The 23,131-nt window shown below is 40.1% G+C and overlaps 1 protein-coding gene across 2 annotated transcripts; it reads left to right on the plus strand.

The window, feature by feature from the left end:
* The first annotated feature begins 2,262 nt into the window (after window positions 1-2,262).
* On the plus strand, window positions 2,263-22,927 carry PLEKHS1 (pleckstrin homology domain containing S1). 2 transcript variants are annotated; one of them, XM_074874046.1, is made up of 15 exons: window positions 2,263-2,360; window positions 4,764-4,899; window positions 6,128-6,219; window positions 6,325-6,431; window positions 7,775-7,909; window positions 9,258-9,333; window positions 10,010-10,117; window positions 10,798-10,893; window positions 14,468-14,578; window positions 15,566-15,678; window positions 16,962-17,171; window positions 17,414-17,512; window positions 18,949-19,084; window positions 19,886-19,974; window positions 21,716-22,927. In XM_074874046.1, exons 2-14 carry the CDS (start codon window positions 4,869-4,871, stop codon window positions 19,952-19,954), a joined length of 1,383 nt encoding a protein of 460 aa, XP_074730147.1. In that variant the 5' UTR covers window positions 2,263-2,360; window positions 4,764-4,868; the 3' UTR covers window positions 19,955-19,974; window positions 21,716-22,927. The 2 variants fall into 2 exon arrangements, with proteins under 2 accessions (XP_074730147.1, XP_074730148.1); XM_074874047.1 differs by lacking the exon at window positions 19,886-19,974.
* Window positions 22,928-23,131: the final 204 nt, after the last annotated feature.

The raw sequence follows: 23,131 nt of genomic DNA on the forward strand, positions 1-23,131 counted from the left end.
TATCTGCATGTTTGTCATTCAATCTGGTGAAGTGAAAACCAACCAAAATACATCCCAAAACCTTTCTCAGCCAGGAATGCAGATCTTCAGCATCTTTTCAAGATGGGGTTTACAGTGTCAGTTGAAGAGTAGTTTAGAATAGTAAGCTGGCATTGGGTGACCTGGGTTAGGCAGGCCACATCCTTTCTTAGAGTAAACCAAAATAATTGAAAATAATTTAATTTAAATACTCTGATCTATCAGCGCTTAATCTTGCCCTGTGTATAAAATGTCTTTATACAGTAAACTGTACACTGGTCTAGCAGTTCAGATGAAAAGGTTCTTCCTATTACTTCTACCAAATAGCTCCATCTTAAACTATTTTCTGGCATTAGAGGTATTCCTGTTTTACCATGAGAAATGTGTCCAGTCAACATTTCGGTATTCATTCCTTCTCTGGAAGTTCTTTCATGTCTTTATATTGCATTAGTGTTTATTTGCTTAAGGTTTAGCCTGTTTTTAAATTTGTTAACAATATTCCCATTTCCAAAACTATCCTTTTATTCATTGTAGCTTTTATTCATTGTATCCTTTTATACATTGTAGCTCTGAAGCCAGAGAGCCTTGGGAACAGTAAAGCAGCAAGTAGGGGCTCTGAAACAGGTCATTTAAGTTTTTAAAATAATGCCAAGGAATGTAACAGCATAACAGGTAAGGAGCACATTTCCTCTTCTGTAGTGCTTTTTTCTTAAAGGTTTTTTGAGAATTATATTTTATTTGGAAAAAGCTATCGCAAATTTATCTTAGCTTAGAAGCATTGTGAAAATATAAAAATTACCAGAAATAGTCCCTGGTCCAGCCTACAAGGGACTGCTGAGAAAGAATCAGAAGAGTTACTGTTAGTGAGTTTCCTCTATGAGTAGGAAAAGCTATTCTCCCTATTGGGCATAATGTCTAAAAGTTAAAAAAAAAAAGGTGGACAGAGTGGGTCTTTATCAGATTTTGTTGTACATTTACCATGACAGACACTAAGTAAGGACAGCTGGGGAATTTCCAACTAATAGGTGAAGTGGTAGCAGTCTGTCTAAGAAAAAAGGCAAAGTAGTAATGTTATTTGAAGCTCTTCAGTGCTCTAATATGGCAAGCCAACAAGGCACTCTCAACATTTGCAAGAGGTCTCCTGGTAGACCAAAGGTTTCCTGGAAGAGGATGATAGTATGGCACAAAGGAGCACAGCAATTCTGCCTGCTGACTTACAATGAAAGGAAGAATTTGAGGCTGAATCTTAAACAACCTTTGGGCTAGTTCTAGGATATGAAATGCACAAAGATCAGCATAAAGTACCTGAAGAACACTGCCAGAGAGGAAAGCAACTTGGAAAGATAACTTAAAGTAGCAGTGAAAGAAAGGGAGCAAAACATTCCTTTATCTCAGGACCAGTGTCTCTGCTAGATGGAGCGTTACTTTAGATCATGTCCAAAAAACATTAAGAGTATTTAAGAAAATTTCCCACCGGCAGACATCATGTCTGACTGGTGATGTTTACATACTGAGGGCTGTGCCAGCCCAAGAACCTGAAGGAACCCATTTGGAATGAGGAAGCCTGACCCTTTCACTTGGGCAAGGACAGCTGAACAGTGACTTATAAGCTCTAGGGCATTTTAGCTTATTTCCCAATCAGATTTATAACTATTTTCTGTCTAACAGCTATTCCCTTGCCATCTGCAGGACTAGCCAAATGGTTTATTGTGTAAAATCATTATCATTAATGATATGCTGGATGTTTCTGGAGAGAAAAATCACCTATAACCAAGACAGACACTGACCCTGCAATGAAAGCACACTGTCATTGCACAGGTAGCATAAAAAATCCTGCTTCACCATTGTATGTTTTAGTAAATGCTGTTCTTTAAATCTGAACTTGGTTACATTTTATGGTACTTTATGATCTTTCAGGGTTCTTAATGTTGCTTTATCTTCTGGTCATGGGTGGATATTATATTTTAGACACAGCTCAGGGGAAATGAAGGCACTATTTAGAAAGCTGAACCAGCAAAAGTAAGCTGTCTACAGGCTTTTTTCTGCATGGGAGACGTTTATGGCTGCCTCAAATGTGCATAATTTTTCATTGCTTCTAAGTGAATATTAATCTTCTGGATTTCCCCTTTCAGAACAGTCTTTAATTTGCTTCCCATGGCAGAAACAGGAATTTCCTTGTGGGTCATATTTCAGGGTGTTTGTATTTATGCACAGACTATAAGAAGGCAGTCACAATGCAGGGCAAGAACACATCGTGTTTTGCTGCAGGAGGCAATACAGGGAATCCGGAAATACTTAAAAGCATATTTCTCTAAAACCTACACCGTAAAGACATTTTGCATGTAAGTAGTAACAGTTTGTTTTCCTTATCTTGGTACTGTATTTTTTAAGTTTTATAATAGCCTTTTGACGGAAATGCCTCATTGCATTTCAAAAGATTGAAAGCAATCAAATCTCTTAATGCCAGGTATACAAAACTCTGAGGGGGTATAAACATGGAATTGGCATTGTCTGTTCTGAATTAAACATAACCTGTTCAAAATGTTGCTTTCCATTAAAGAGAAAAGACAATTAAATGTAACGATTAAAAACTTTTTCCCAAAATGCAGTGAGATAGCACAGCTGTAATCTCATAGGTTTTTGTCTTCCCACCTGCAAATCTTGACTTTTACTAAAACCTAGAAGAGACTTTTATCCTGTCATAGGCTCTTGGAACATTGTTTTGCAAGAATGGCATCATTTGCCAGTCACAGTGACTCTGTCAGTCACATTGAAAAGAGTATTACATTGCCATTCATTGCAACCCCAGGTGTGTGCCCCTACTGTTGACACTAACAATTTGACTTTGTGTGCAGACATTTTTAGTTTCAAAAATTGCCTTTTTGTCCTTTTTTTTGGTAGGCAATAGATGAAACCCTAGCAGTAAATTTTATAACAGTCTGTCACAGCATTTGTACAACAAATCTTTCTTCAAAAAAGGCAAAATTGCAAAGGTTTCCTTAAAAAAAAAACAAAAAAACCAAACAACAAAACACATAAAAATTCAGGCAGGAATGATCTGCAGAGATCTCCAGTGGACCTAAGTTTGCAGTGGATCGTTCTCATTTACAGCATGGTATTGCCTGGAACAGGAGGTATGGAAGTCTTTAGTTTTGTGTCAGAAGTAAGATTACATGTGTAACCCATCCTGTGTCAGGTGAGTGAGGCCAGAAAATAACCAACCATTTCTGACCACCCCTCCTGACCGTGTTTACTTCTGGCACCATGGAGTAAATCACTGAAGAAACAGAAGCAAAGGAAACCCCTTAGATCTCTCAGTCCAGCCAGGGAGCTCAGCAAAGAACTAGAGCACAGGACTTGCAGTCCTTCAGATTTTCCCAGAAGAGGCTGTGCAGCTTCAGATGGCATGCATGTTGGAGATTGTGTAACCTTGCTGTAGCTAACAGACAAGCCAAGTTACTAAAAGGAAAGGATTTGATTTTTCAAGGAATGAGAGCTTTGGGGTAAGGCAAAGGGAAACTTTTGAAAGGTTTCCTAAATGATGTTACAAACAGACGTGGTATTACAAATCGGAAATGTAAGTATATGAGAGAAACTAGATCTGATTTTAAATAAACAAGAAAGGAATTGTGAGATAATAAAAAAACTGTCCAGTGTGCAAAATGTAGTGCCCTGCATGCAATAAATTGGGAGGACTGTAGAGGTCACATACAAATTGCAAAGAAATAGCAGCGCTTTGGAGATCTGGCTCTGTTACCCTGACACCCAAATGGTGTTCTTATTCAAAGGAAAGCACTGAAAGGCAAATCAGCTCAAAAAAACCCCAGTGGAAGCCCATTAACCAAACCCACCTTTTATCTTCTAAATGCTCCATCTCTGTGTTCCTGCACTTATCAAATCCCACAGATCGCTGCCTGCATGTTTTGTTAAAGGGTTATTTAACAAAACTTCAGAGAAGCCCATGGAAATGCATTGGGGCATTCTGCCTCCCTGCCAGCATCTATTCCGGTGGCTGCCACAGCCTGGCTATGCCAGTGAGCAGGTTATTTAACTTCTCAAGTTTTACAGTGAGATTCCCATTTCCCTGGCAACATTGGAGGAGACATTGCAAAAGTAAGTTGACATAAATCAAAACAGATACTTTCTGTTTACCCCTCTGAAAAGTCATAATACTAATCCACCTCTTAGAAAGCTGTGAAGTTTATTTCATCACTGTTTATAAATTGTTCTGAGGGCATTGTATTAAGAATGCTACAGACTTGCAAATGATTATAATTACCATAGTATTATGACTACATTTTCTAAATAGATTTTAAACTCTTTAGGCCAAGCTATGCCTGTTTTATACAGGGCTGATCACACTGCTAAGGCAGTGTCAGAAACATATATTGGATGCAATATTCCAAGGTTACAGGTGGTGTCTCTAGTACAAAGGAAGGGGCAAGATGAAATTCTATTGGCAGGTCTCGCCACTTCCTAGGCAGATCATCTATTTGGCCTATATAAATTTATAATTTTAATTATTTGCAATTTTACAATTACATTATAATAGAATAAATATGATATCATATAATGTCTAATTTACTTTATAATATAAAATATTATGATGCATAATAGTTGCTTAAATGAGTAATAATTATTATAATTATTTATGCAGTTCATTATAGATGTTTCTATGCTTATTTTATATAGTTTAATCATCACTATGAAAATAAACACTTGTGAGATATTTGTTATTTTCTCAGACAACTGTGTGTACAGTGAAATGCTGCTCAGCAGCAAGCAAAGCGAAAGGAATTAGCTTCAAGGCTTTTGCTCTCTTTACTATCTGTGTAGAAGAAACAATCAGGATGGCTTCTTCAAGCAAAAGAAATTCTGCAGGTACAAGATTTCATTTACTAATATTTGTCAGTAGTAAGGTTGAATCAGGTTTCAATCCATTCTTATAAATATATGACAACATGCTCTTTGCCCTCCACCTGCCACTGATTTTGTGGTAAACAATAGGTGAAAAGCAGGGGAAAACAGCATACTGAAAAATTTGGAGCTCTCATCTGGACTTACACTGTGTGTTAATTCTGCCTCTCTGCTTCCTTCCTTAAAGAGTCTGTCCTAAATGCAGAATTTTTCTTGTCCCTGAAACAGAGGTTGAACTGACATTTGTAAAAAATGTTAAAATCTTTAAAAATTAACTGGGAACTGGAAGATACAGTCAGTATCTCCAAGGCACTGATGATGAAGCCTTACCTCCACTGAAGTCAGTAGTAAATGGGATTTCAGAAGCAAGCAATTCTTGCATCACCATGAAGTTTTGTCATGTTATGTTTCCCAGAACTTATGTATATTCCCTACTGTCCCTTACAGGAAGATCCAAAATGAGGTTGACTGTGCTCCTTTCAGTCTGGATTCTTAAAAAATCTTATTTCCCATACACAGTTAATAGCTTAAAAAATTGAATGAGATTGCCACTCCTTTCATTGGATGTTAAAGTACATTAGTAAAACTGAGATTTTGGTCGTAAATCCACCAGTGATTAGAAATGTGAATCTTAAACTACAGCTGGCCACAGAGTATGCAGGATCATGAACAAATAGTCAGGCATTTTTCCCCCCAAAGTTTTCGCTCATATTTTACATTTAAGACTTTTTGCTGTTGTCACATTATGATTCATGGTATAAGATGATCTATCTTTAGCTGTGTTTGCAACCTATCCAAATTGAATGCCATCTACAAATTTCATTTGGGGGCTGGTTACTGTCTTTCAGATCACTAATTGTGAAGTTAAATAAGACCAGACTCCAGAAGTTAAGTAAGTCCAGTTAAATAAGAGAGAGGCTCTTGATATCTTATGAGCCCCCTACACTGTCACTATCATTTATTTACAGTTTGAGCCACTTGTCAGCAGTAACACTGACATCAGGGAAGCATGGCCTGGACCTATATTTTTTAGCCTTGATTTGTGTTTGTCTTCTCTAATTGTAATGTGCTTTATGGCCATTTAAGCACAGAAACCCAGTGCTCAGCAACAATTTCCAGTTCAAGCAGGTCTTTGTAAGAGATTAATTGGTAACAAATTAAGTAATGATGCCGTTCATTTCTCTTTGATTAGTGAGAACTCAAAATACATTTTGCCCTGAAGATGGAGTCTGCAAGCATGGATTCCTCATCAAATCACCACCTCTTCAGCTTTTTGGATCACAGGTATGCTAGCACAAATTAGTCATATTTCATTAATCCCTCAACAAGCATCTGTTATTTCTGCTATCCTGAATTTTAATGAGAGACAAATTACTTTCTCTTCGGCAGAATTCCTGGAAAAGACGTTTTTTCATCCTGTCCAAATCCAGCAAGGGCAATTACATCCTGAAGTATCTTAAAGGCCAGAACATAAAAGGCTCCATAGCTGTTGATCAGTATGTAACTCAAATGCATCACCTTTTTATTTTATGTATCAACATTCTTAAATGGCCACTGATTGTACAGACACTTGTTCCTGATTGAGGTTCTTGATCCAAATCCCACTAAAATCCAGAAAAGAGTCCCTTGGGCTTTTGTATGCTTTGGGTGCAACTTACAGTGTATGATATACACAGAAGTAAAAATCCTAAATTGCTTTGATGAAATTTGATACATTTATGTGAGTGATTGTGGTGATGTGGTATCTGCAAACCAGATGTCTTGGCCCCGTGATCCCAAAGGCTGTATTCCTGTAGTAGAAGATATTTTATCTCCTGTGAGGACAGTGCTATGCATTCTCTCACATATAAGGACAGGCTATGCCATCTTACCTATGGCACACAACCTTTCCCACCTTACAGCGTTACAAAGTGCTTTGCAAGTTGTGCAGAGGTCTCCTGGCTGTCACATAGCCCCTTGGGCTGATGCTGGCTGCTCCACTGCCTCTTACTCTGCCAAAAAATTGCTCTGCTTAGCTCAGCACAGTGCCCACTGCAGCAAGGCTGAGTGTCATTGGCTTTGTACTAGCACCCTTTACCATGCCCCATGTGGTATGAGATAGATACATAGAAGAGAAACAGTAAATGTAAAGGGAAATGTAAAGATTTTACCAGCCAGACCTGGAGCTTAATACTCCAGGCTCCTGGAAATGTTAGGCATGGAGGTCACTGGACTCACACTGCAGTTGTGCATCTTCCATTAAAAGAATTTACATTAGGAAGCTTTCAAAAAAGTTCCAGCTTGCTCAGTGACATGTGGTTACATTGTTACTGTGATTACTGCTGTTATTATTTTTACTAATTTAACTTCTTGGAAGTTAATGGAAGTAGTGCTTCCATTTACATATCCATTAAGAGTTTTTCTTGTCTGTTCCTCTTCCCCTCCATTAAAACACTGTTAATCTACAATTCATTTCAAATCAAACGTATTATTCTGTAGTGGTTCAAAAACATCTGCCAGCAATTTTTCTTACTATCATTCTTTTCAAGATTCCGTTTTAGACCAACAGCTCCTTTTTTCAGAAATGAGGATCCAAAATCTGGACACAAGTCTTTGCAAAAGTTGATTTTATTTTTTTGCTTGGAAGTTTTCTTCATTGAAAGACCATCAGTTTTGAATGTGTGCACTTATTTTCTTGATAATATTTTCTGTGGAAAAATGTTTACCTTTTCCCATGCAGATCTCATCATATTACGCTGTGCGGAGAGTAAAATATGCACATACACACACAGATGTGTGTGTATGTTTGTAGGTATGTATGTATAGTTATATAGGATGTTTGATATGGTTATCTTAACAGAATCATAAATGTCGAAGTTGGCATAAGCAACTCTGATATTATGGAAATGGTGAGGAAGATGTTTAAATGCCTTCCTGAACAGGTGATGTCCATCAGTACTGGAAACAGATGTTACTACCTCATTGGGAGCAGCAGGTAAGCATAGAAAGATGTGGAAATGCAATATGACATTACAGTTAAGCTGATGTAACACTAAGCCACTGCCCCAAGGCAAGATCCTGCTCCTTCACAGCTCTCCCATCCCTTCCTGTGTCTCAGCAGCTGATGGCACAGCTCAGGGATGAAACGATTTATCTGGTTGATCCAATGGAAAACTGCTGTTTTCTATGTTGTTTTTTCCCCAATGGCTGGGTTAATTTTTGCTGGTTCAGACAGGTGAGCTAACCTTCCTTGCAGCCACAGTTACAACATCCAACATGTGAAAGTAGTGGGAGTATGCGGCTGGGAGTGGGGATGGCAGCAGCAGTACATCAGTGTGGCAGTGCCATCTCAGACTGCACCGGTTAAGGGTCAAGGAAGAGCAGAGAGCTGTCTTCTCACCCAACAGCTCCTGGGAGTTAGGAAAGTTTCTGCTTCTTATGGATAAATCACAGGAAATAATCTTGCCCTGGAAAGTAGGTTGTTAATCAAGCAAAGCAGATTGAAGGGGAAAATTCCCCTGAGGGAAAACAGATCCCAAGAGGAATGACTGCGGCCTTTACTGCAGCAGGGTGGTGTGCTCCCTGCTTTCCTAGGCTCAATGCAGTCCTCAGCAAGGGCAGAAACTGCTGCTGTCGAGGTGATCAGCCAAAGCTCGGTTAAGTGAGGGAGGACATTTGGCACAGTGCTCCTCCGCTGCTGATTCCCAGCTTCTCCTCTTCAGTTTCCCAGCCACAAGCATGTGAAGGGTTTTTCTGCCTTTATGCAGAAGAGCAGCTGATGTGTGAAATGCTGATAAGCGCAGAAGGAAAACACAAAAACACATACCTGTGTGTTACTTGAGCATGCTGCCCCACGCCTTTCCCCAGGGCACTGCTCTCACAGCCCACACTTGGTGGGAAGCATTCCAGATTTATCCAACTAAATCCACCACAAGCATGAAACAGGGCTTCAGGGGGTCCTTCAATGCCATGTTTCTCATCCTGCTCGCCCTAACACATTCCGGAGCCTTGTTAGCTGTCTTTATGGCAGGACTTGGCAGAGCAGCATTACACACAGAAAATTAAGCAGAAAGCACTGTCCCACTTCTCCATCTCTCTCCCTCTCCATGTCTCTTGCAGACGCACACACGGCCGCCTTTCAGCTCCCAGTCCTGGGCTGCACCTCTCTTTGCCATCTGGCTATAGCCACCCAAGCACTCTCTCTTGAAAGGAAGGTGCAGATTTTCCCCATTGATTTCAGGAAGTGTTATTTTGGGCCCCATAGGAAGAAGTGGGTAGGCAAATGGGTTTTCCTTGTGTTTTACCTGTGAGTGGGTTTTCATTTCTGTTGTTCTAACCTGCAGGCAGGAAACAGAGGACTGGGTTGCTGTGATATCTTCAGTCTGCAGGGAGGCCAAAAGAGGTGGATTCTACCCCGAGGTGACACATTACTACACTTGATTTTAGAAAGAAAGAAGTTTGTATTTTCACTAGAAACCTGTGCAAAGGAATTTTCCTGATTTTGGCCTTGCAAGTTGACTCTTGCCTTGGTTAATCAGAAATTCATTTTCCATGTAAATCCCGTACCCTGGCTTTATGCATTAAGCAGGCATTGCACAGTCTGTCTGCACTGGGATTGATTTTACATTGAAGGACTCTCTTTGAAGAGTAAGCCACATGGAAATTAGGACATGATTGACATTATGCTTCAATGAGTTGCCCCTTTGATGCATCAGAATGAAAACGTGTGTTATTCTTACCATGTGCTTTTTGGTTATATTTACATGCTGTTTTACAAACCAGTCCAATCTAATTCTGTCAATGTTATGAACCAGCTAGAAGCTCTGGTAGTTCAAGCCCAGGCCCAGGTTTCTGCACCTTGTCAGCCAGCCAGGCCTACTAGTTCAGACTCAGCACTAAGCTACTTACATCCCTGCAGCTTCCAGCCAGCTCAAAGTGCCAGCAGGGCAAATTTATGTCTGCCTGAAAAATGCCATGTAGACAATGTCTCTGAGCCATTAAGAAGTAAAATTTGGACTAGTTGGATGTGTTGGTACATTGTAGCCCATGCCCATCAGGTACCTGTCTTCTTACACTGCTGTTATCTTATTTCTAGAACCAAGATCTTGCAAATCCAGAAATCAGAAGCCGGCCCTCCTCTTTGCCACTATTCTTGAATTCTGTAGGTACAACCAGTTTCCTGGAAAGGCAAAGCTACCAGGAGGTAAACAGATCAGCCATCCTTAATAATGAGTTTGCTCCTAGGGGTCACTGTGAAATTTGATTTGTACAATTGCTTTGTTCCATCGAAAGTTCTTCAGAGCTTTTGCAATGGGTGCCCGGGTGGTCTGTGGTGGGTTCCTGAGTAGGACCTGGATGATAAGATCAGGGAGTCCCCACAAAGGAAAGACTTTTGAGGACAGTCTGCATGTAAGTAAAGGCAGGTGTTGATGGCAATCAGAAACGATATTCAGTGGCCGTCTCAACTGACTGGCAAAGATTAGTGGGCATGAAGTAAGGCCCTGATTTGCTTTGACATGCCTTTACAAAGCCATGTGATGATTGTTTTGGTAGGTGCTAGCCACATTCCTCCTGGTTCATGACTGTGCTTTTCATTGTCTCTCTCCAGGATGTAAAGTTTAGAGGGGAGCTCAGGTCCAGTTCTTCTGTGCCTTCCAGATCTTCCCCTCAATATTTAAACAGAAAGGAAGGAAAGCATTGCTGCTGTCCCAGAGCAATTGCAGTCCCGGTCCTCTGGCGACAGGCTGAATAGCAGCCAAGGAATTGCAGGTTTTCTCTAGTCACAAAGGTGTATGCAAACAGCCCATCTAGAGGAAGCTAAGTGCAGGTGAAGCACCTCCAGTGTATCTTTAAGAGGAGTCAACTTTTTTCTTTTGTATATAGGAGAATGGTTCCTCAGAAGACAAGAACAGGCCTAATTCAGATCCCGGCCTTCATCAGGCTCAGTGTGACTCACCAAGAGGAGTTTGTCCAAGTCTGGTGAGCAGAACAAATCAAATAGCTCTTGACTTGTTCAGTCTCCAGAAGTGACCTGAGTATCTGTCACTCACCTGAGCATCTGTAACTATAGATTATCCACCTACTTTCCCAGCACACTGCATTGGTTTTCACTATGAAACTTTCCTAAAGATTTAGTCTGTTGTCTTGTTTAGCACTGAAAATAACCTAAGAACTTGCTTGAAATATCCTCTGTTTACTTTGCTTCTTGGAGGCAGATCCTCAGAGTTTCTGTGCAGCAACTGCCACTTGTGGCAGCTCTCACAAACTGGATCAAGAAAACTCTGAAGTTGCAATGCTTGAGGACTTGCTCCTCCCATCACATTTTTCAGCTGTGCCACAGTTTTCCTAAATGGTTTCTTTCTGCAGTCTCTGCCAGTAGCAATTGAATCAATGTAACTGAACTACAGAACAAGGGCTTGTTAAATTGAGGCACACCTCTGGACTGACCTTCTGTCAGCATAAATATGACTTCAAGTAATTTAGCTTCCATGTCTGTCAGGAATGATTTAAAAAGATACAATGATGAATGTCATCATGTATTATTGGCTAAATGTTCTGACCTGTGTTCCCCGAAAAAATAGCTGCAGCAGTTTTGGATGTTTTTTACCCATCCTCTGCCCTGGATTACTGCCTTTGCAACAGAATCAACAGAACAGAAGGCACAACCAAGGCTCCACCACACCAGTGTGCAGTTTGGCAGCTGAGTTTAAACCCATCTTTATTGGCAGTTTATGCATTGGACTATGATCTGGAGCAACTGAGATACGGGGAAAAGAATCTGTTCTGCTATCATAGCTAACAGGGTGGCAAATCACATGCTGCAGTCACCATCCATATATATAGGCTGGCAGCAAGTATGAGACAATACAGCTAAATTTAGTGAAAAGAAGTGAAAATAGTTGAAACTACATTGCAATGCTATGGGCAGTTAGCACGACTCAGCTGATGCACCATACTTTATGAAGCTGCAATAATTCAATTGTGAGTCTGAGCTGTGAAATGCATGGAGTTAACCCTTAGTCTGATTTTAACTAGTGCTGCTCTGAATGCATACCAAGGCTCTCTTTCTGTCTCTTTCTTACACATGCCTTTTCTGTCTCATTCATTAATTCTTCTCACAGTTATGATCCCTCAGAGAGCATGTATTATATGCAGCTGTTCAGACTAGGTCAGACTGACCATGAGGGTTAAAAGATATGGAAGTTGGATTTTACCTTTTTAATCTGAAGCAGAGGGAATAGCAGGAAGCTCATATTTCTCTTTCAGCATGTGTGAAAATAAATAACCTTGCCGTACAACTAACAAGAAACAAAAATGTTTGTTCATTCGATTAAAATATTTCACTTGCCTCATAAATTTAACATCTGCTAACATCTCCAGATCTATTCTCTGCTCAGTGATGTCTAGGCAACTGACTTCCAGATTAATCCCTTGTATTTGCTTCCTTTTAGAAGTATGACTCCACATTTCTAGTATCTGATTCATTTTGCTTTTTATCGGTGGTTCCCTCACCCAGGCCCAGATCTTGAAAACTCTTTGGTCAGTAGCCATTCCTCATGCAAACAGGCCTCTCAATGTCAGCTGAGTCCGGTCACACAGACAGGGACCCTGGAGAGGTCTGGGGACCTGGCTCCCTTTCAACCCACATTTTGGAGCTACCAAACCACATCTGACTCGGCAGTTCAGTATCAGCTGGTTTGATATACAGCTCTCAATACCTGAAATACATCAAAATAAGGAGCCCTGACTTGCATCACTCTGTACTGCACGTTATTGTATTGAAGGCACCTAGGCATCCTTGTCAGGATCTGTCAGACACACCTGATTTTTTGAAAAAGTTCCTCTGTCCAAGGGCAACACATAACCTTCTCCAAGGAGCCTATAACTATTACTCAGTTGTTCTCCAGGTATCATTTCCATCTTACGCTACAGCCAGTTTTCTCCAGAGTCTACTTTCTCTCTAATGTAAATCCACATCATGGTTCAACAGAGGTTTAAAGAATTTGTTTAGCTGTAGAGTTGAGAAGAACTGTAGGCTGCAGTTAACTGCACTTCTCTGGTGGTAAAGCACCTGGAGGAACAGAGATGTTGGCAAACTGCTTTAGGGAAACACAGTGCTGCTGCAGTTTAACCCTCTCCTTCCCATTCTCCCTATAATCAGTGATAGTGCTGGGGAGAAACACTATGCATTTGGCAAAAGGTAGCCACTGTCGGTGATTGAAGGCTGAGTTTGGGAAGCAGATGAGTGCTCTCTGCCCTCTGAGATTTCCTAGGAGTTGGAAGATCTCAAGACTTCATAAAACCACCTTCTCTTTCCCCTTCTCCCTAAGTTACTTGTTTGATTGATCCAAAGCCCCTGAAAAGTCACTAGGAAACTCATTCATTACTTTAAATCATGACCACAGAGCCAGGCTTGTTCCTGCTGTAGGTTTGTTATGCACTTCTTGAAGGACCGTTTGCAGGTTTGTTCTGACTCCTACTACATGAGTTGCTTTTTATGTCATTTATACCAACAAGGAACAAAAATACATTCATCATCTTTAATTTCTATTCAATGCCAGTTTCTTCTCTTTACGTGTAAGAGAGTAATTAGTTTAATTTATTTTACCTTGAAAACAGTAATATATTCTGTGGCATATTTAGCAATTATTAAAATGATCACCATGGAAACCAAAGATGTAAGTGGAGAGATAAAAACTGGTTGCCTCACAAACATGGCATAGAGAATTGCATTGGAAGGCAGCTAAACACTAATTACCATACACTTCACTATAGTGAAGTCAAAAAGGAGACATAAAAATAAATAATTTATCTTTGTGACTTAGAAAGATGAACTTGGTGGAGGGATTAATTTCTGCTTGACTTACCAAATTGCCACAAACTTAGTATTTGAGGTATTTAGGAAGGCAGAATATTACTCGGGACACAAAGAATTCTATGACAGGTCTCCAGCCCTCCAGGGTATGTTCTAGTTCATAGAGAAGTATGAGATAATAGACTGCTCATTAGTCAGGGAAGTCCCAAATTAATTCTTTACTTGATAGTGGTTAAAAGGTGCTCAAAAAGGACGAATATATCCCAATCCACTTCTAGATTTCCTACAGATTTTTTTCCTAGTGTAAGGACTTTAGAACTGAATGCAAATAAAAAATCTTTTCCACACAAGTGACCCTAAATGCATGCAAATTCATACATGGAGTGTCTAATCCACTTGATTTTTAAACAAATAACAGGTTGTGAACATGCAATCAATTGCAACTGCCTGGTTACCACAAATCCATCTATGAGTAGTAATACCAGAAGTACTGCGGTACCAGCGGCCAGTTTTGTCCTATGCAGTGGATCTCAAAAATACAAGAAGGAGCACAAATATAGAAACCTTGTCTCTAAAACAGACTGGCTCTGAGCATATCTCGCTTCAAGGAGAAACATGTCTTCCCATGTTTTCTGTTGATATTTGCTGATTTTGTTACTTTTCCATGTGAATGGAAAAATACATGTTAAACAATCTGTGTAGCTGAACCTGTTAAATACAAAACCATTCTTTTAACAGGATAAGAATCTGGGAAGAAGTGAGGAAAAACTGCTGTCATCAGACACAGATGAAGACATCAAAAAGGACGAAGAAGATTATTACCAAATTCCCACCAATATTTTAGCAAAGGTAGTTTATCAGTTGTGAGTACTGCTGCTTTCTTAACAGCTCCAGGGAGACAGGAGACATTTAATGAGCCAAAGAGGAACTGGTATGAGGAACCACTAGTACCTTGCAAAAGAAATATGTAGATAAAGCAGTAGGTAATAGAGCTTTCATTTGTACAAGAAAAAATACACTAGACTCATTCAAAGGATCTTTCTGGTAGAAAGTGGCATTTTGACAAAAACATTGCTGATTTTGTTGAAATTCCCCAAATTGACTGTTTCATTGTGAATGGCTTTTGCCTATTGTATAACAGGGTTTGGGGTTTTTCTGAAAGTGAAAACTTCATTTAGAAAATGTAACAGTACATTATTTTTATCTATTTTAAAATGTAATTCTGTTGAAGCTTCAGTAAGCTGCATAAAACAAAGCAGTACTTTAGAAATGCTCTGAAACATTTTGGTATCTACGTTTCATTGTGAAACAAGAAAGTAGAAGGAATCGTACTGATAATTTTAAACAAATTTTGTCACCTAATTTGGGAGGCTAATTTCTCTAGGCTTCCCATGTAATTAGTGGTCAGGACAAGCTAAGTGGTCAGTCTTCTGCAGAAGTCACAGCCTCTCTCCCAAGACTGTACAGCGAACTGAAGGACACTAACAATATGATTTTGTCATATAATCTAAGCACTTCAAGTTAAGCACACTCACATTACAAGACTCTTTTTCCAACCTGCTTAAACTAAAATGTAACAAAGTTTTTGTGGTAGTACTTTAGAATGTAACTGGTTATGTCCCAACCTGAAAGTGTCAATAATACCAGATAACATTAACTTTTAAGTTTCAACCACCTTTCTAGTTCACAGTTTCTGGGAATTGACTTACCTGGGGAAAGCCAAGCTATATCAGCCAATGGGTTTAAACAGCATGAGCACTGAACAAAACGAGGAAATTAATTTCTGTAGGCAGAACAATGATATTAATGTCTTACGTTGTTATGTGTTTCCAACAGTGTGCTACTGAAGTATCAAAGCCTGACCCTACAGCTGGGTCTGATGTCCCTGTGGAGGAGAAGCCAGTGCAGAACCCAGTAAAGGAGAACATTTATATGTCAATGAAATCACTGTAAGTAACAACTTCATTAAGGATTTGCAAATTAAAAGTGACATAGTGGTACAGATAGAGCCGTCATCTGTGGTGTTTACATAACAATATCTAGAAGCTGCATCTTGTTTGAATGAGTCCTTCTTTGGTCTTGGTTCAGAAAGTTCAGAATTTGTGGGAATACCGGAGTGAAATTCGAATTCATTAATGTGAAATTTAAACTTACTTTGCAAACAACTGCATTTAGACAGGCTCCAACTACAGGATGCAGAACTTTTTGTTCACTCATACTTTTTCTAGGATTTCATGACATAATAGCCCTCCACTTTACTCAGACACCACAGCCAAGCTCCAGCAACCTTTCAGACAGGTAGTCTCCAAAGCAGACAGCATTATCTAGTGGGTAAAAGAGAAAGGTAGACATGGGGCATTAGCTCCCAGCTTTTCCAGTAAGAGTTATGTGATCCTGAGTAGATCACCTCCTTCCTTCCATTTTCCCATCCAAAGAATGGGTCTGATGCGGTGTACTTTGAAAGTACAGTGTTTGGCATGTCACAAAGAAAGACCTGAACTTTTGTCACAGTTGTAGTGCCACAGGGAATCTTTACAACCTCCATGATATAGCAGTCTACTTGAGGAGAAGTGTGCCTACATGGTAATAGCTGTTAGCTGTGGCCTGCTGCCTTCAGACAGTCAGGTCTTACCCTACATAAGTGGGAGGCAATGGGAAATGCAGACTCACAAACCAGTTTATTCCAATAGATTTATTCAAGCTCATCTGTGTCTTTGGGAGCCCCTGGAGGGAATTACTATAAAAACCTCACAAGCCTATGCCATCCAAGTTAAAATATACCAAGAGCAGCTTTTGCTGCTAACCCCAGTCTTATATGGGGCATGGAGGGGAGTTGGCTCCAGGCATTATAATGCTCATCAAATAAACCTTAAATGAGTTCAAGCACATCTGAGTTATTGTATCTACCAGGGAACAGCGTTACATCCCTGCAGAAGCCAGTACAGCCACGGCCAACAATCTGTACTCAGTTTCTTTGTCAAGGCATGTTGTTAGCTGGAGTGTTTTCAGGCTTATTAAATAGTCTTTAAATACTGAAAAGGTTTATTTTGGGATTTATCATCCATTTTTAGAAGGATTGTTTATTTTACTTAGCTGTAATTTTGTCCACTGGATATTCTACAAGAACTTGTTATTCTTTGTTTCACTGATGGCTATTTTATCCAACTTCAAACACAGCAAGAGTGTATGGAATGGTCAAACCAGTTCATTTTTTATCACCATTCCTCTTCAGTAAGTTGCTGGATGAGAGTTGCCAGCTCATGTGCAGACACGATGGGCTCCCGTCTCCTCCCAAATGCCAGGACAACAATGCATGTCCAAGAGACTTGGAAGCAAATAGAGACCTAAAATTCCCAGAAAGCAGCACCAGCCAGCAGCCAGCCCTCCAGAGAAGGCAAAATTCATTACCACTTTCAGTGGTTCAGTTGTCTATACTGCTCAGGTGAGTGTCTTCTCCATTTTTGTTGCAGACAGATGTGTTCATGGGTTTCAGCTGAGGTGGTGGAGCATGCCAAGCCTTTCAGAGTTCAAGGAGTGTCTGGACATCACTCTTAGTCATATGATTTAGTTTTAGGTAGTCCTGTGAGGAGCAGGGAGTTGGACTCGATGATCCTTATGGGTCCCTTCCAACATGACATATTCTGTGATTTATGATTCTATGGTCTCTGATGTTTTCTTTCACAGTCGAGTTACAGATGAGACTCAACTGCAGAAATTGGACATTTTCATCCCCCTGGCTGTAGTAAGTTACCTAAAACTTACTGAAGCAGCAGGACAAATATGGTAAGTTCTGGATATCTTGTGTCGGTCGGTGTCTGTCAGATGTGAATGAGTGACAGTGAGGTACAGAAGTGTACAACCATACACATCCATGTACAGTTTGGGCAGGGCAGAACAGGGCAGGGTCAGTGTGTGCTGGTACTTCCATGATTCCTTTCTGCTCTTTCTGACTATGCACATGAGTTTCTATTTCAGCTTCTGTTGAAAAGGGCTATATAGAATTGAGATCCCTCAGTATGAGGTGTAATAATTAGTGATGAAGTCCCACCCCAAAAGCTATTCTTCTAATGTTGGTGTGAAATCACCTAATTACTGCTAGTCAATTTTACCTTGGATTTGGTGAACCACAATGGTGATGTCTCTTATATATAGCGAGGGAATAGAGTAAATAGAGGGAATAGAGCTGCCTTGAGTTGGATGTGAGCACAAAATTATCTCTGAATTAATCCCAGCAGTTGTTCAGTGTTAGGAATGAGTGCTAGGCAGAGATTATCACAAGTAGGTGTTATGGGCTAGAGCACATACATCCTTTTAGTAGTCCTGTTAGAAATTAGTGCTCTCCCTAGACCTTCAATATCAATGACTAGGCTAAAGAGGATGGAGCAGAAAAAAATGCTCAATGCATACTCCTTTGCTTCCTGTTGATCTTTCACTGCCACACAACACCGAGACTTCTTTTTGCTGCTGCTCTCATATTCACACCCATCAGGTGCACTGTTTGCACAGCAAGTCACTTTGTTTCAGCCACTGTCAGCAGGAAGAAAAAATACCATTTCAAAAGGGACTGGAAATGGAACCTCACCTCAATAATTGGATCTACATCTAAATTTACAGAGCTTTCTCAGTGGAAATTCATACTGAAAGAATTTGGGACTTGTTCTGGAAGGGAACAGATCACTAGGTCTGACTGTCAGGTCAGCTAATCCTAAATAGCTTGTCGTCAAGGAGACACTATCAGACACCATCAGGAAAGAGATACTGGAATTTCCATAAGGGTCCCATCAGGACAGCAATGGATCTCTGATCCCTGCAGTTATATCATAGATAAAACACTTGATAGTAAGATTTAATTTCATTCTTTTGGGATGACTTCAGAAATCATCTCGGTCAAACATCGAGCTAAAACATCTACAGTGAGTGTGACCCCCTGCTTTTGGACGGGAATCCCCAACTTTCACTGCTGACCTTGCTAGCACCAGTTTCACCTGTTAACATGCTACAATGTCAGTGTCATGGGCACCTTTAGGAGGACCTGTTGGGATGGATGAAGCAGCTTAATTTCAGCTAGAACCAGATCAAAAAGTTGCAGAGCCATTCAACGTGTGTTGTTTCCAGAGGGCAGTACCATAAATGCAGTCTGGTTCAGCTGTTACCATTCTGTTAGCAGTAACTGGATATCCCATGTGTTTCCTTTATTGTCTGTCCTCCAAATACCCCAGTGTCTCACAGTGGACTGGTCCTTGCCAGCTGGGATGTTTGTTTAATCACGGAGACCGTATAGTGGCTGTGAATGATCTGCAACCCCAGGACGTGGAGGAGGCTTACTTCTTCATCAGCAGGTCCACAAGAAAGGAGGTAAGCTTGACTAACCTGAAGGTGACAGTCAAATGAATCAAGCCAAGAGAGAAAGCAAGCTGCTTTCTGACTTTCAAGTGGCTCCATTCAAACCAGTTTACTCTAATTTAAGTTTGGCATGGATAACTTCAGTACCGAATAGCTCCTCAGCATCATTCTGATGTAGCATCTTTTATTCCTGGGCTATTTGGCAAATGCAAGGTCAGCACTGCTGTGTTTGAGGAATTGATCTTCAGAGAGTCTGAGCAACCCTAAGAGATACTACTGGGCTACTGTAAATTAGAGTTACCCGGTATTTTTTGGCTAAGTCCTGTGAATTGCAGACTTTGGGAAATAAATGACTGCTTCCAGTGGATGTGTACTTGCTTATAGTGGCTGTGGGTACTGGGGGCAGAGCCCTAGACTCCTACCTCATATTGGTTATCAAGCACTATGCATCTCCTTGTGTGATACAACTTTTTTTAAAGAATGTGGGAGATTTCTAAGTGGTGCCTTAACACCACTGTGATCTACTACATGTTTATACCTATGTTTCTCTCAGATGGGCTCATATTTCAGTATCCAGGTTCTCTGACCCATACTTGAAACACATTCATATTTGAATTTTGCTGAGAAAGTTGAGGTCATCAGATGCTGTTGCCATCTAAAGAAAAGAAAGACAGTCTCAGCAAGGAAAAAATACTCATCTCTTATCAGGTCATTTTTATTTAGCTAGTTAAAATACAAAAGTCAGATAGCACAAATGTTGATCAGATATAACAAGCTATAAAAATGTCTTTTTTTTTAATTTTATTTTTTAAGGTGAAACTTACTGTATGTAGGATTCCACATTCAGATATCTTCCATGTTAAAGGCTGCTCATGTTCCTGAAAAAAGACCTCAATGATTAAGTAAGTGCCAAAGTTCAAGGGAAAAGATCAGGGAGAAGAATATGACATACAGTGTATGGAGGTAACCTTTATCTTCTAGAGCTGCCAGACATCTTTTGTTGCTGAAGTACAAAGAATAGAGAACATGGATTTCGTTTTCATTTTATGTCCTAATAACTTGTTTTGTTGACATGAGTGGCATGTGTTTGGCTTGTATTTCATGTTGGCATGTATTTCAGTTACATGAAAAAAAATGATGGTCAAATACTTTATGAAACCTTTGCTCTGTGTATACTTTGTACTTTAGTAGAAAGTACCGGTTCACACCTCTGCTCGCCTTTTTACCCTGAATTACATTGATTTATACTGAACTCCTAATCAGTTAGGGGTGTGGAAACTACCTACATTTGGAACAAAGCCATGTTTTTCCCTTGTTTCCTCTTAGCTACAGACAGGCAAAGGCAGGCTGAGAGCTGTAGTGTTGGAAGGAAGGCTGGTAAATAAAGTGTTATGTCATAATTCAGTGGGGTCTCCTTTTGTGTTATGCCCCTCGTGTTACAGCTACAAAAATATATTTAGGAAATGACAGGAAAAAGAGCTGGTTGGAGAAAAGGAATGTGTCTGGAGCACTTTTGGGTTCACTGGCAGCCAAAATAAGCCCTAAGTGAAGAATGAATGAGTGAATTTGGGAGAGAGGAGGGCTGACCTGCTCTGTGAAGGTGCTACTGGTAAAGACATCTGGGAAAACCAGAGAGAGAAGTGGTGCATAGGAAGGTGCGTGCACTCAGCCCAGCGCACACAGAGTTCACTGAAGGAGTTTTGATGCTACCAAGTACTACCATAGGGATGTCACTGGTACTGCAGCATTTCCAGAGCAACTGCTCAGTTGTTTCCCAAACAGTGACATTTCCTGTAAAAATGTATTTGTCAGTATGTCTTGCTTCCATTGCTATCATAGAAACATGACTGATTTTCAGCTGATATCACACCAGAAGGTGTTGGTGCTTGGTGTGGAGCTGCCTGCAGGGGAGCCTTTACTGGATGCAGAAAGGGAGCTTTGTTCTGTACTACAGTGACCTCTGTTGCTTACAGAAACATGGTGTGGTATGGCGTGTATGCAGAACACGTGCCTGTTCTCCGTACAGATATGTACACATTTGTAGATACGTGTTTGTGTGCAGGTATATTTACATACATATATATCACTGTAAGATAGATTGTATTAATATACAATGATGTGGCAAAAAAACCAGATCACTGGTTTTGGGTACAGATGATTTTATCTTGCCAGATACAACCAAAATAACTACTGGGTTTAGCAGGCATAGGATTATTGATATTAGGAGATTTATATAAACTTTGATTAAGGTGGATTTGGGCCAAAGGAAGTATTTGCCCAGCTTCCAATTGAATTAGGCCAAGACAGCTACTACAGTAAGAAACTACACTCACTAAAATCAATGTTGGTGCCACTTAGTCCAGTAGTAAATTTGACAAATGTGCTTTGTATATGTCCTTTAAAATCCAGTCTGGACTTGAAAAAAAATTGTTATAAAATTTTATTTAGCCAAAGATGAAAACAACATCCATAACTCAAAGTGAACAAACACAAATATTTATATATTCAGACTTCTATTTAAAAGATTAATTTCCAGACAATGTTTCTACAGCCTGTCTCTTCTGCTTTTGTGATAAGAGTGTTTGGGACGTACTTATTTCTCAAGGTGGGAAAGGATCACGCTTTTTGATATTTCCGTTTCAGTGGTGTTCAAAGGCTTGTTTGTGCTGAATTCTGCATAAAGACAGAGGGAAACCCCAGTTCTGGAACTACAGAGGCTGAAAATGGAAGAAAAGACATTCCTTGGGAGCTCTCCTCCAAAGCTGCTATGGGACTCCTTTGCTCTGCACTGCCTCTTTGAGCACAACAAATCCATTTCTGCCTAAGGAGCCTCCGAGGGATGGAATGGCCAGCTAGCACCAGGGCTGCTTCCAGCTCTGTAACTGTCACTCTCCTAGGACAGTCCTCTAGGCTTGAACCCTAAAATCACAGATCATCTAGTTTAAGAGTATCCACTGAGGATGTCACCCTCGACCTTTCCTGCCCAAGGTTTGCCTAAACTCTTCTTCTGAACTTCAGAAACTGTGTTGTTCCAAGATTCATCTCTGTGTAATTAGTAAGGGTTTTTTTCTAATATTTATCCTAGATGATTTTTTCAGAAAATGAACATGTTTTTTTCTTGCCCTGTTCTCAGTTGGCATGGAGAATGCTTGATATCCACTGTCTCCAGAGAAATCTTCATTCTGGAAGGTGTTTTTTTCTGCCTGTTCTCCCTTCTCTTTTTTTTTAGACCAAACATCCTGCATTCTTTCAACATTTTTCAAACATTTCCTGAAAGTGGTCATATGTCACTGAACTGCAAGACAAATACCTTATGTTTCCAGTTATGGGTGAACAAAGGAGGTGAGACAGCCGTAAAGCAATTTCCTGGAACTTCACAGAGAAACATTTCCAAAAATGAGGTGAACTGGCGAAGAAGCTGTGAACCATACGTGGTGGTGGGAGGAGAGCCACCGCCGTGGAACACACGCATGGCATTGCTACTGAAGCAGGTGTTGAGCAACGCATGCTGCACCTCTTGGCCATGGAAGAGAGCTAATTTTGGACCAAAATAGGATTTGGGAAGATACAGCATGCACAGGATAATTCCAGAATATTTCAGAAAACTGAAGGATTACTTCTGTACTTCAGTAAACAGTTACTGATGTGTTACCCCATAATTGATCATTATGTCAGTTTGCACAATGATAAATGCAAATAATTAATGTCACATATTGTCTGATTCATAACACTTACAGAGATACAATATGGAAATGACATCGGTATAGTAAATTCTGGTAGGGTGTGTGAAGTTGTCTGCCCACATATATATATATATATATATATATATAAAATAAATGTGTTAACACTTTACAACACATTGTATTCTGCGAATACCTCACTTTCTCCTGACACAGCCCCTCCTTGTCCTCCAAAGACTACCTGTAACTTCCCAGAAACCTGCCAAATAGCCCTTTTAAAAAAAGCTACCCCTAAAAACCCAAGATCAACCTCATTCTGAAACATTTTTCCCAATGTGAAGTTTTTACCTTTCTTCAAATGAACAAATTCTGCTACATC

The sequence above is a fragment of the Strix uralensis genome, chromosome 7 (genome assembly GCF_047716275.1).
Source record: "Strix uralensis isolate ZFMK-TIS-50842 chromosome 7, bStrUra1, whole genome shotgun sequence".
In the NCBI taxonomy this organism is placed as follows: Eukaryota; Metazoa; Chordata; class Aves; order Strigiformes; family Strigidae; genus Strix; species Strix uralensis.

Coding starts and splice junctions, on each gene's coding strand:
- PLEKHS1 (XM_074874046.1), top strand. CDS start 4,869: ATGGCTTCTTCAAGCAAAAGAAATTCTGCAG. Junction 6,220..6,324: donor TTCAGCTTTTTGGATCACAG/GTATGCTAGCAC, acceptor TCTCTTCGGCAG/AATTCCTGGAAAAGACGTTT. Junction 17,172..17,413: donor CAGTTGTCTATACTGCTCAG/GTGAGTGTCTTC, acceptor TTTCTTTCACAG/TCGAGTTACAGATGAGACTC.